The sequence below is a fragment of the Ahaetulla prasina genome, chromosome 1, assembly GCF_028640845.1.
Source record: "Ahaetulla prasina isolate Xishuangbanna chromosome 1, ASM2864084v1, whole genome shotgun sequence".
Classification (NCBI taxonomy): domain Eukaryota; kingdom Metazoa; phylum Chordata; class Lepidosauria; order Squamata; family Colubridae; genus Ahaetulla; species Ahaetulla prasina.
The window spans coordinates 10,613,043-10,626,382 of NC_080539.1; the positions used below are offsets into that span (position 1 = coordinate 10,613,043).

Genomic DNA, 13,340 nt, shown 5'->3' on the forward strand with positions numbered 1-13,340 from the left:
AGTCTGGAGGCTAAATTGTAGGATGACTGGCTAAGAGAACTAGGCATATTTAGCTCAGAGATCAGCAAACTGGCCGTGGTGGCTCAGGCTGTAAGATAGCCTGTTATTAAAACACAGCTGCTTGCAATTACTGCAGGCTCGAGTCCCACCTGGCCCAAGGTTGACTCAGCCTTCCATCCTTTATAAGGTAGGTAAAATGAGGACCCAGATTGTTGGGGGGGGGGCAATAAGTTGACTTTGTAAATATACAAATAGAATGAGACTATTGCCTTACACACTGTAAGCCGCCCTGAGTCTTTGGAGAAGGGCGGGATATAAATGTAAAAAAAAAACAAAAAACTGCGGCTCTGGAGCTGCATGTGACTCTTTCATCCCTCTGCTGCAGCTCCCTGTCGCCAGTCGGCACCACAATTTTGAGAGGAGCTTCCAGTTTTGGTTGCGGGGGGGGGGAAGCAGGGCGTGCCAGGAGAAGACTCTATGGCAAGGGGCGGGTTTTCCAGTCAGCTCCACCATTGATAGGGCTTTTGGTTAGGACTGGTAGAGGAAAAAGGACGCAACGCTAGGAGGAGACTCTATGGTGGGGGAACCGGACTTCTGGTCGGCTCCCGAATTGAATGGGGGGCTCCCAGTTAGCACCTTTGTGGCTCTTTGAGTGTTTAAGGTTGCCGACTCCTGATTTAGCCTAACAAAGGGAAGGCTTAGGGCAGACCTGATCGCATCTCCCAATACTTGAAGGGATGCCACAGAGAAGTGGAATTAGATTAATTCTCCGAAGCACCTGCGGACAGGACAACAGCATGGGTGGAAATTCATCAGAAGGAGATTCAACCTGGAAATAAGGAGGAATTTCCTGACAATGATTAATCAGTGGAATAGCTTGCCTCTCAGAGTAATGGGGGCTCCATCCCTGGAGGCTTGCAAGAAAAGATTGGACAACATGTGTCCAGGATGGTATAAGGAATCCTTCCTTGGCCAGGGGGTTTGTTTGTTTATTTGTGTTGGAAGCATCCCAATTAAAATAAGGCAAACTATCTGACATAAAATATACAATTTTTGTTGTTTGTTGTGAAATCATGTCCAACCCATCGTATGACCCATGGACAACATTCCTCCAGGCCTTCCTGTCCTCTACCATCCTCTGGAGTCCATTTAAGCTCACACCAACTGCTTCAGTGACTCCATCCAGCCACCTCGTTCTCTGCCGTCCCTTTCTTCTTTTGCCCTCGATCATTCCCAGCATTAGGCTCTTGTCCAGGGAGTCCTTCCTTCTCATTAGGTGGCCAAAGTATTTGAGTTTCCTCTTCAGGATCTGGCCTTCAAGTCAGGGTTGATCTCTTCTAGGACTGACCAGTTTGATTGCCTTGCAGTCCAAGGGACTCACAAGAGTCTTCTCCAGCACCAGAGTTCAAAGGCTCAGCCTTTCTTATGGTCCAACTTTCACAGCCATACATTGCAACTGGGAACACCATAGCCTTGACTAACCGCTCTACTGTTGGCAGGGTGATGTCTCTGCTTTTTAGTATGCTGGGTAGGTTTTAGGCATCCGATAATCGTTCTGCTAGTTTCATTTGATAGACCTCCACAGTTCCTTCCAGGCCTATGGTTCTAAATGGAAATTGTAAATTCTCCCTCTCTTTGTTTGTTTGTTTTTAAGGCTGGAAAGTCATCTCCTGAGGATGGTTAATGGTCTTCCTATCTATAGGAGACTCTTTAAAAACTCTAAAATCTCTAAAATTCATTGATTCTTTGATTCTGAAAATTCCGGCGAAATATGCAAATCCTAAACCAAACAAAGCACATTGTACTTTCAAGTAGCCGAGGTCTGATTAAAGAAGCCCCCCCCCGCCCCCCATGTTAGGATTATCTAGTGATGCAAAGACCCTTTTGTTCAAAAGAAAGTGTGTGTGGGGGGGGAAATGCATGGAAGGAACACAACTGAAATTTTCTCACCTTCTAAACGCAATCAAGATCTAACCCAATTGCTCTGTCCACAGAAGCCTTTGGATGTGACAATGGAGTTAACCTGTTTTCTGGATACGTCCAACGTATTTTAACTATAAGCTAATGAGCATCACTTTGGTTTGCAGGAAAGGTTTATGCATAACATTTATGGCATAGGACCAGGTTACTTACGGGACCGCCTACTGCCGCCAATAGCCTCCCATCGACCTGTGCGCTCCCACAGGGAGGGTCTCCTCGGGGTGCCGTCAGCTAAACAATGTCGGCTGGTGGTCCCCAGGGGAAGAGCCTTCTCTGTTGGGGCACCTACCCTATGGAACGAACTGCCTCTGGGGCTACGCCTTCTTCCCGACCTCAGGGCCTTTAAGCGCGAGCTCAAGACTTTTTTGTTTTAACGAGCAGGGTTGGCCTAAGAGTAATTTTTAATTGAGTGGTTTTATTTCTTGTTATTTTAATATTCGGCCTTATGGTTTCAGATTTTTAAATTTCAAATATTGTGTTTTAATTTTTGTATATGTCTTTTTAACTTGGCTGTAAACCGCCCTGAGTCTTTGGAGAAGGGTGGTATAGAAATGTAAATAATAAATAAATAAATAAATAACACAAATGCACACACAACCAGCCACCATCTCCAAGCCTCTCAAGTTGCATGAATGTATATTCATGAAGGAAGGTCTCTAACTGTCTCAGATAAACCTGTTTTGCAAACAGTTAACAAACAGTTGGTGTGAAAATCTCTCTAACTGCTTGAAATATGTAGCTGAACTATTTGTGGTTCTTGGGATTTGGGCCAAAGGAGATTAAGGTGAAACATCGTGAGGTCTTTTAACATAGAATCATAGAGCTAGCTGCAACGTTGCAATGTCCCAGCTGCAATGTATGGCTGTGAAAGTTGGACCATAAGAAAGGCTGAGTGCCAAAGAATGGAGGCCTTTGAACTCTGGTGCTGGAGAAGACTCCTGCGAGTCCCTTGGACTGCAAGACGATCAAACTGGTCAGTCCTAGAGGAGATCAACCCTGACTGCTCTTTAGAAGGCCAGATCCTGAAGAGGAAACTCAAATACTTTGGCCACCTAGTGAGAAGGAAGGACTCACTGGAGAAGAGCCTAATGCTGGGAAAGATTGAGGGCAAAAGAAGAAGAGGACGGCAGAGAATGAGGTGGCTGGATGGAGTCACTGAAGCAATAGGTGCAAGCTTAAATGGACTCCAGAGGATGGTAGAGGACAGGAAGGCCTGGAGGAACGTTGTCCATGGGGTTATAATGGGTCAGACATGACTTCGCAACTAACATAGAGCTAGAAGGGACAACAGAGGTCTTCTAGTCCAATCCCCTGCTCTAGGCAGGAGACACTTATACCATCCTGATCAAAAGTGTGTCCAGTTTATTTTTTGAAAACCTCCAGTGATGCAGCCCCCAACCTCTGCCGTTCCTTCTGCAGAGATCCAGGTTTGATTCTTCACAAGGCTCCCCACCTTGTTTGAAAAGCAGAATTTTTTTAAAAATTGAGGTTAATCTCGGCCTGATGGATGCATTCCGCCTTCTTCTCTTTGCAACTCAGTGTTCCAACTTTCCCCTTCTTTTTGTCCTGCTCAGGGGAAATTTTAGAAACAGATGCAAAAGGTAGTTTCATACTCCTGATTTATAGCACTTTCCAACCTTGGGGCGATACAGAGCTCCCTTTATGGGCTGCTGCATGAATGCAGCAATGGTTAGGTTGTTCCAGCAATCTCTAATGAGCCAACTGCCTCTGGCCAGAAGTGAATTGCAGGAGCTGAGACCCTGATCTAAAAATGGGGCTCAAAGGATCCCTACCCACTGGGTCAGTAATCACCCACTCACTCGATCATCCCTCAACTCAGAGAGTACAACAGTATGAGATTGGGGAGATTTCATTCATTCATTCATTCATTCATTCATTCATTCATCACATTCTACAGGACATCCTTGAGTGGTGCAGTGGCCTAGAGGTGGAGCTCTCGCCTCACAATCAGGAGGCTGTGAGTTTGATCCTAGGTAGAGGCAGATATTTCTCTCTCTGGGCATGGTGAGAATATATCTGCTGAACAAAACTCTGCATTGGCGACAGGAAGGGCATCCGGCCGGTAAACACTCAGCTTCATTCAGTTGCCCAGGCTCCACGCCCCCACAAGGGATTATGGGGTCATTAAAAGAAGATGATTCTACATGACATCCTTGATTTACAATTGGCTGCTTAGCAGCTGTTTGAAGTTATGACAGCCCCCCAAAAATGACTTACGATCTAAATTCATAAGTTCTCGCGTCCTGGCCCTGCTGCCTGCTGTGGTCACATGACCACATTTTGGGCCCTAGGCAAACATTTGCTTTGCACAATTTTGTTGCAGCCCGCCGATTATTTTCATTAAGCAGTTTGCTTGCACACCTGTAGAGATGGCAGATCAGGGTTAAATCTGTGTAGGTTTGGGGTGGAGATGTAGCATACAATTTACTTAGCATTTTGGCAGATTTATTTTAATTTTATTGATTGCTTGATTGATTTCATTTAAATGCCACCCATCTCATTCTACAAAGCGACAAATTTATGATGCTGTGGGATGTGGCATCGCAACCATGATAAAGTGTGTAGTACTAATATAGATAGATTATACTCAAGTCCTTTCTTTATAATAATGGTGTTCTCTCTCTCTCAATTTCTGTACTTATAAATCTGCAGCACATATAACTATAACGTGATCAACTGCATTATAATTTAGAATGAAAATACAGAATAACAGAGCTGGAAGGGACCTTGGGGGTCTTCTATTCCTACCCCCTGCTCAAGCAGGAGATCCTATACCATTTCAGACAAATGGTTGTCCGATCTCTTCTTAAAAACTTCTGGTGTTGGAGGGTATTCATGATTTCTGGAGGCAAGTTGTTCCACTGATTAATTGTTCTAACTGCCAGGAAATCTCTCCTTGCTCTTAGGTTGCTTCTCTCTTTGATTAGTTTCCATGTCTCAGATTTGTAGAGATGTTTATTAAGAATAGAATAGAATAGAATAGAATAGAATAGAATAGAATAGAATAGAATAGAATAGAATAGAATAGAATAGAATAGAATAACAGAGTTGGAAGGGACCTTGGAGGTTTTCTAGTCCAACCCCCTGCTTAGGCAGGAAATCCTACACCACTTCAGACAAATGGTTATCCAACATCTTCTTTAAAACTTTCAGTGTTGGAGCATTCACAACTTCTGCAGGCAAGTTGTTCCACTGATTAATTATTCTAATTGTCAGGAAATTTCTCCTTAGTTCTAAGTTCTAAGTTCTTAGTTCTAAGTTTAAGCCACAAAGAAGAGGGAGTCGGGCTGTTCTCCAAAGCCCCTGAGGGTAGAACAAGAAGCAATGGGTAGAAACTGATCAAGGAAAGAAGCAACTTAGAACTAAGGAGACATTTCCTGACAGTTAGAACAATTAATAAGTGGAACAACTTGCCTGCAGAAGTTGTGAATGCTCCAACACTGGAAATTTTTAAGAAAATGTTGGATAACCATCTGACTGAGATAGTGTAGGGTTTCCTGCCTGGGCAGGGGGTTGGACTAGAAGGCCTCCAAGGTCCCTTCCAACTCTGTTGTTATATTATATTATATTATTATATTATATTATAAGTTGCTTCTCTCCTTGATTAGTTTCCACCCATTGCTTCTTGTTCTACCCTCAGATGCTTTGGAGCAAGGGTCTCCAACCTTGGCAACTTTAAGACTTGTGGACTTCAACTCCCAGAATACCTCAGCCAGGAATTCTGGGAATTGAAGTCCACAAGTCTTAAAGTTGCCAAGGTTAGAGACCTTGCTTTGGAGAATTGGTGGACCCCCCTCTTCTTTGTGGAAGCCCCTCAAATATTGGAAGGCTGCTATCATGTCACTCCTAGTCCTTCTTTTCATTCAACTAGGCATACCCAGTTCCTGCAACCGCTCTTTATAGAAAAACAGAAGCCTGTTTTGGAGGCAATTGAGTGCCAATGAATGGGAGTTTCGTTTTATTCCCATTTTTTTTTTAATTAGCAAGAAACCGTGCAAATCTCTTGATTTGAATTCTGCATTCTCCCCCCAGAAAAGGCACCAATCAGTCCAGCACTCAAGAAAAGTTCCTGTTTTATTTTCTTAAGTTGTCTGCTTTCCATGATAGGTCAGATGGAGCACCACATGAGAAAATGCCAGGAAATATGGAAGCATTCTGCGGGCTCTTGCAGGAAGGAGAGCAACTTTATTTATTTATTTATTTATTTATTTATTTATTTATTTATTTATTTATTTATTTATTTGTCAAGCATGTATAAGATAACAGATATAAGTATAAACATGATTATGAATAAAGGAAATGGATACGAATAAATGGGGAGGTATGCACGCCCCGTACAGACCTCTTAGGAATGGGGTGGACCCTTTCCCCGTACGTACCCTTTACGTACGGCAGGAGAGAAAGTTGAACCCCTTTCATATGTGCTGTCTCCGACATATTTTTGGCATCACCTGGCAGGACAAAGTTCCAAAATAGCACAGTCTTGGAACGTGCTGGAATTTCTAGCATGTATACACTATTTTTTTTTTTTAAAAAAAGTTTTACAAAATTTTAACAGATATCTCCCCTTCTTCCCGCTCCCCCCTCCCCCACCCTCCCCCCTTCCCCCCTTTCCCCAACCCCCCACCCTCCCCAGACTTCCCAGAGCAAAATACAGGGTATAACAAACATCTAACAATCAAGCTAAACATATGCTAACTATCCATAAACTCTCATCCTCCCCTAGGACCTTAACTCTCCTTTTACATACAGAGAAATATAAATATAATTCTTGCAGTCAGTTCATTCAAAAGCTATTTGATATTTCTTGGTCTGGTATTTATTTTGAATGTAGTCAATCCATCTTCTCCATTCAACTATGTATCTTTCTTAGTGAACAGTCTTTCAAATATGCTGAAATTTTTGCCATCTCTGCTAAGTTTGCAACTTTTAATATCCATTCTTCAATCGTAGGCAAATGTTCCTTCTTCCAAGCATGTATACACTATTGAAACAGCGACATCTACGCTGGCTTGGGCATGTCGTGAGAATGGCTGATGGTCGGATTCCGAAAGATCTCCTGTATGGAGAATTAGTGCAGGGAAAGGCCTCAGAGGGAGACCACAGCTGCGATATAAGGATATCTGCAAGAGGGACCTAGAGGCCCTGGGAATGGACATTAACAACTGGGAAACCCTGACCTCCGATCATACAGCTTGGAGGCTAAAGACGCAGCATGGCCTTCTCCAATTTGAAGAGATATTTGTTCGGCAGGCTGAGGCAAAGAGGCCGTCCCGGAACCAGCGAAATCTGGAGGCTGGGCAGGGGACAGAATGTATCTGCCCTCAGTGTGGAAGGGATTGCCACTCTCGAATTGGCCTTTTTAGCCACACTAGATGTTGTTTCCAGAGCATGATACCATAGTCTTTTGAGACTGAAGGATGCCAACAGAATAGATAGAATAGGAACCGGGTGAGGTCAACAGTAGACAGTCTAAAGTTAAAGTTTTGGGGGTTTGGGGAAGAAACCACAGAGTCAGATAGTGCATTCCAGGCATTGACGACTCTGTTGTTGAAGTCGTATTGTCTGCAATCGATTTTGATGCGCTTTACCTTGAGTTTGTATCTATTGTGTGCTCGTGTATTGTTGTGGTTGAAGCTGAAGTAGTCATTGACAGGTAGGACATTTTGTAGGAGATAATTTTGTGTACGAAGCTTAGGTCAGACCGAAGGCCATGAACTTATGTACATAAACTAGTAAAATCTCTGCAGGAACCCCTACCAAGCTAGTTAGTGTTGCACCTAGACAATCTGAAAGATTTGTGTATGGTTTATCTTCTCGTTACGCAAGTTTAACTCGTGTAACCCAGAAAATTGGCTTACTCAAGGAAACCATGTGTATTGCTTCCCAGACTGATAACAGATTCAGGAGTTGTTCAAATAAAAAATCAGCTGAAACTCCCCCCATCCTTAGAGACTTACCAGTCTATTAGAACAAAAATGATCCTAATTTTTGAAAAATCATCTTAATTTATGAGGTCTAAGAATTCCAGCAGTTGAACAATTCCACTTCCAAAACCAATATACAGTATCTCCAAAGCGAATATTTCTTCAATATGGGTTGTTAACATTTCAAACGCTTTTAAAGACCAACAGAAGAGAATATGTGTAGCTCAGGGTTGAACTGGGGGGGGGGTCCGTGGTGCTCTCTAAGCTTGGTTGTTTTCTTGCAGACGATTCATTACCCAACTAGGTAACATCATCAGTGCTAGAAAGGAATGGTGTTTGCGCTTTGTTTATATACAGGTAGTTTTCCTCTTACAACAATTAGGTTGTAAATCTAATTCTGCGTAGCTTCTTTTCAAAAAACTCTACACTACTAACCAGAGCATTCAAAACATTTGCCAGACCCATTCTTGAATACAGCTCATCTGTCTGGAACCCATACCACATCTCTGACTTTAATACAATTGAACGAGTCCAGAAATATTTTACAAGAAGAGTTCTCCGCTCCTCTATAAACAACAAAATACCTTATGCCACCAGACTTGAAATCCTGGGATTAGAAAACTTAGAACTCCGCCGACTCCGACAAGACCTGTGTTTAACACACAGAATCATCTATTGCAATGTCCTTCCTGTTAAAGACTACGTCAGCTTCAATCGCAATAATACAAGAGCAAACAATAGATTCAAACTTAATGTTAACCGCTTCAATCTTGATTGCAGAAAATATAGAATAGAATAGAATAGAATAGAATAGAATAGAATAGAATAGAATAGAATAGAATAGAATAGAATAGAATTCTTTATTGGCCAAGTGTGATTGGACACACAAGGAATTTGTTTTGGTGCATATGCTCTCAGTGTACATAAAAGAAAAGATACCTTCATCAAGGTACAACATTTACAACACAAATGATGGTCAATATATCAATGTAAATCATAAGGCTTGCCAGCAACAAAGTTACTTCAGTAACAGAGTTGTTAATGCTTGGAATACACTACCTGACTCTGTGGTCTCCTTTCCAACTCCCAAAAGCTTCAACCAAAAACGGTCTACTATTGACCTCACCCCATTCCTAAGAGGACTATAAGGGGCGTGCATAAGTGCACAAAAGTACCTACCGTTCCTGTCCTATTGTTTCCTTTCAATATATGTTCCTGTATACAATGTTGTGACAAAATAAAAAGAAATTCATTTAGTGACCAATCAAAGCTCCAACGGCACTGAAAAAAGTGACCACTGACCGTTTCCATACTTATGGCCATTGCAGCATCCCCATGGTCACATCATCAAAATTCGGATGCTTGACAACTGACATGTATTTACGACAGTTGCCATGTTCCCGGGTCATGTGATCACCTTTTTCGACACCGTGACAAACAAATTCAACGGGGAAGCCAGATTCACTTAACAACCGTGTTGGCTAACAACCGCAGTGATTCACTTAACAACCGTGGTAAGAAAGGTTGTAAAATGAGGAAAAACTGACGTAAGAAATGCCTCACTTACCAACACATATTTTTTTTTTGGCTCAATTGTGGTCGTAGGCCTAGGACTACTTATACAAGTGGGTTGCCCTGTCAGAATTGGCGGGACTGTTCTTAGTGGTTCCTCAGTTTATTTTATTTTATTTATTTATTTATTTTGTCACAACAGTATATATAAGCATAAGCATGAAAGTAACTATATAATATATAAGCATATATATATAAGCATAAGCATGCAATAACTATATTAATTGGATATAATGAAAGAAAACAATAGGACAGGAACGGTAGGCACGTTTGTGCTCTTATGCACGCCCCTTACGGACCTCTTAGGAATGGGGTGAGGTCAATAGTAGACAGTTTTTGGTTAAAGCTTTGGGGATTTTGAGAAAAGACCACAGAGTCAGGTAATGTGTTCCAAGCATTAACAACTCTGTTACAGAAATCATATTTTCTGCAATCAAGATTGAAGCGGTTAACATTAAGTTTAAATCTATTGTTTGCTCTTGTATTGTTCTGATTGAAGCTGAAGTAGTCTTTAACAGGAAGGACATTGCAATAGATGATTCTATGAGTTAAACACAGGTCCTGTCGAAGGCGGCGGAGTTCTAAGTTTTCTAAACCCAAGATTTCAAGTCTGGTGGCATAAGGTATTTTGTTGTATTCAGAGGAGTGGAGAACTCTTCTTGTAAAATATTTCTGGACACGTTCAGTTGTATTGATGTCTGAAATGTGGTATGGGTTCCAGACAGGCGGTATTGTTTATTGTTTATTGTGGTGTTGTTTATTGCCATGATGGTGAACCTGTTGCAGGCGTGCCAGAGATGGCACACAGAGCCCTCTCTGTGGGCATGAGCGCCGTCGCCAGCTGCTCTTCTGGTTTCTGGTGCGCGCATGCATGCCGGCCAGCTGATCTTTGCGTGTGCTGGAGCCCTGGAAACCTGATGCCCAGCTGGCTAGTGCACATGCGTGTGCAACGGCCAGCTGATCTTCAGCTTTCTGGGGCTCTGGTCCGCGTACACATTCCGGTTTAGGCACTCGATTAGATTGGTATGGCACGCTTTCTTGTGGTATGGGAAAAATAAGGTACCTGGGTATTTTGAAAGACATTACATAAGGAATGCATTAATGCTAGTTTGGGAGAAAATTAAAGAACAACATTATTTGAGGATACCAGAGTCCTTGCTTTTCTTCATGCGTTTTTACTTTCCAAGTATCCAAGAACTATTGATCCATCTTTACTGAAGAAAAGTTTAAAAAGCCAAGAATTCTAGAAGCTGCAGTGCCGCTGAAAAAAAACCACCTTACAGAGATAGCAATTTCGAACCTCTCGTTCTTGCCATGATGTCCTTGTTCCTTGGTTTCTCTCTGCAATTAGTACTGATCATTGCTCATTACGATCTCTGGTTGCTTCCCAATTGCCAGGGAAATAAATGGGACTGGCTTTCACCCCAGTTTTCTTTTCTCCTTCTTGCCTGGCAGGTTTGGTTCCAGAACCGGCGTTCTAAGGAAAGGCGCATGAAACAGCTGAGCGCACTCGGGGCCCGCAGGCACGCGTTTTTCCGCAGCCCCCGCCGCATGAGACCACTGGTGGACCGTTTGGAGCCGGGCGAGCTCATTCCCAACGGGCCGTTTTCTTTCTATGGAGGTGAGTAAAGCGTGCAGGATTGGTCCACGGGGAATGGATAGACATCAAGACAGGAATGGCAGCCAAGGGATTGGATTTCACGGTTCTGGCCTTCGGCTTTCTTCCTTTTTGTTGCTATTCCCTTCCAATTTGCACTGGGAAGAGCAGGGAACAATGGAAACAAAAATGTATGGCTAGCAGATTTTAGCTAACAGGGTGATGCTGTCCAGATAGTCCTCGACTTACAACCATTCATTTAATGACCGTTCAAAGTTACAACGGCCCTGAAAAAAAGTAACTTATGACCATTTTTTCATAACTTATGAGCTGCGGTGGCACCGTGGTTAAAATGCAGTACTGCAGGCTACTTCTGCGGACTGCCAGCTGTCTGCAGTTCGGCACTTTGAATCTCACCAGGCTCAAGGTTGACTTCCATCCTTCCGAGGTCGGTAAAACGAGGACCCAGATTGTTGGGGGCAATAGGTTGACTCTGTAAACCGCTTAGAGAGGGCTATAAAGCACTGTGAAGCAGTATGTAAGTCTAAGTACTATTGCTATTTTTCACACTTATGACTGTTGCAGTATCCCAACGATCACATCAGAGGTGGGTTTCAGCGGGTTCTCACCAGTTCTGGGGAACTGGTAGCAGAAATTTTGAGTAGTTCGGAGAACCAGTAGTAAAAATTCTAACTGGCCCTGCCCCCATCTATTCTCTGCCTCCCAAGTCCCAGCGGATCGGGAGGAAATGGGGATTTTGCAGTATCCTTCTCCTGGATTGGGGAGGGAATGGAGATTTTACAGTATCCTTCCCCTCCCACACCCATCAAGCCATACCCACAGAACCAGTAGCAAAAAAATTTGAAACCCATCACTGGGTCGCATGATCATAATGCTTGGTGACTGGTTCATATTTATGACGGTTGCAGGGTCCTGGGGTCATGTGAGCAAAGTTAATGGGGCTAGAATAGCTCAGGCTGTTAGAGCCTGTTATTAGAACACAGTAGCCTGCAATTACTGCAGGTTCAAGCCCGGCCCAAGGTTGACTCAGCCTTCCATCCTTTATAAGGTAGGTAAAATGAGGACCCAGATTGTTGGGGGGGCAATAAGTTGACTTTGTAAAAATATACAAATAGAATGAGACTATTGCCTTATACACTGTAAGCCGCCCTGAGTCTTCGGAGAAGGGCGGGATATAAATGTAAACAAAAAAAAAAAAAAGCCAGATTCACTTAACAACCATCTTTCTAACTGAATAACTGCAGTGATTCACTTAACAGCCGTGGCACGAAAGGTCATAAAATGGGGCAAAATTCACTTAACTTGCTTAGCAACAGAAAATTAAGGCTCAATTATGGTCGTAAGTTGAGGACTTCCCTGTATTGGGGTTTAGTATTCAGGTTTTATTTCTGTGTGCCGCCCAGAATCACCGTGTTGGGCGACTGTATAAATTTAATAAATTAATCTCTTCCTTTCCATTCTCTTCTCCATTCACTAGATTATCAAAGCGAATATTATGGACCCGGAAGCAATTATGATTTTTTCCCGCAAGGACCTCCATCTTCCCAAGCTCAAACCCCAGTGGATCTCCCCTTCGTACCCTCCTCAGGACCATCAGGGACCCCACTTGGGGGGATGGACCATCCTTTACCTGGACATCATCCTTCCAGCGAAGCTCAGCGGTTCACAGACATCATGTCCCACCCTCCCGGAGACTCACCTAGTCCAGAACCCAATTTACCTGGCTCCTTGCACTCCATGTCAGCAGAAGTCTTTGGACCAAGCCCTCCATTTTCATCCATATCGGTCAACGGAGGTGGTAACTACGGTAACCACTTGTCGCATCCGCCGGAAATGAATGAGGCTGTTGTATGGTAGCTTTAAAACACCTGGAACTTTGGAAGGCATGGGTCAAGCAATTTCCATCCTTCATATACCAAGATGTATAGAAATGAGTTCCAAGACATAGACATTTCCGCCCCCTGCATTTATTTTCGCTCTTTTTTTTTTCTTATGCGGCTTAATTCTTGGGAATTAATTGAATTATTCAGAGCCCAGGGAAATTTTGCTATAAACTGGGGGACAATCTTAACACAACAGAATGAAGGAAGACTGTGTGTTTTTGGTTTTTTTCCTCCTTTTGTACTGAGTGAAAAAAGACACTCGTGAAGGGTTTTGATACTGCAATATATATTATGGGATGGCATACCCTTGGATGCTCACGACACGATCCCTCTATTGGA

The 13,340-nt window shown here is 43.0% G+C and overlaps 1 protein-coding gene across 1 annotated transcript in view; it reads left to right on the plus strand.

The window, feature by feature from the left end:
- Positions 1 to 12,975, plus strand: part of LHX1 (LIM homeobox 1) — a 90,323-nt gene extending 77,348 nt beyond the window's left edge. The window contains exons 4-5 of the mRNA XM_058164165.1: positions 10,956 to 11,121; positions 12,596 to 12,975. Of these exons, the coding sequence (XP_058020148.1) occupies positions 10,956 to 11,121; positions 12,596 to 12,975 (546 nt within the window). The remainder of the gene's footprint in view (positions 1 to 10,955; positions 11,122 to 12,595) is intronic.
- The last annotated feature ends 365 nt before the right edge of the window (positions 12,976 to 13,340 follow it).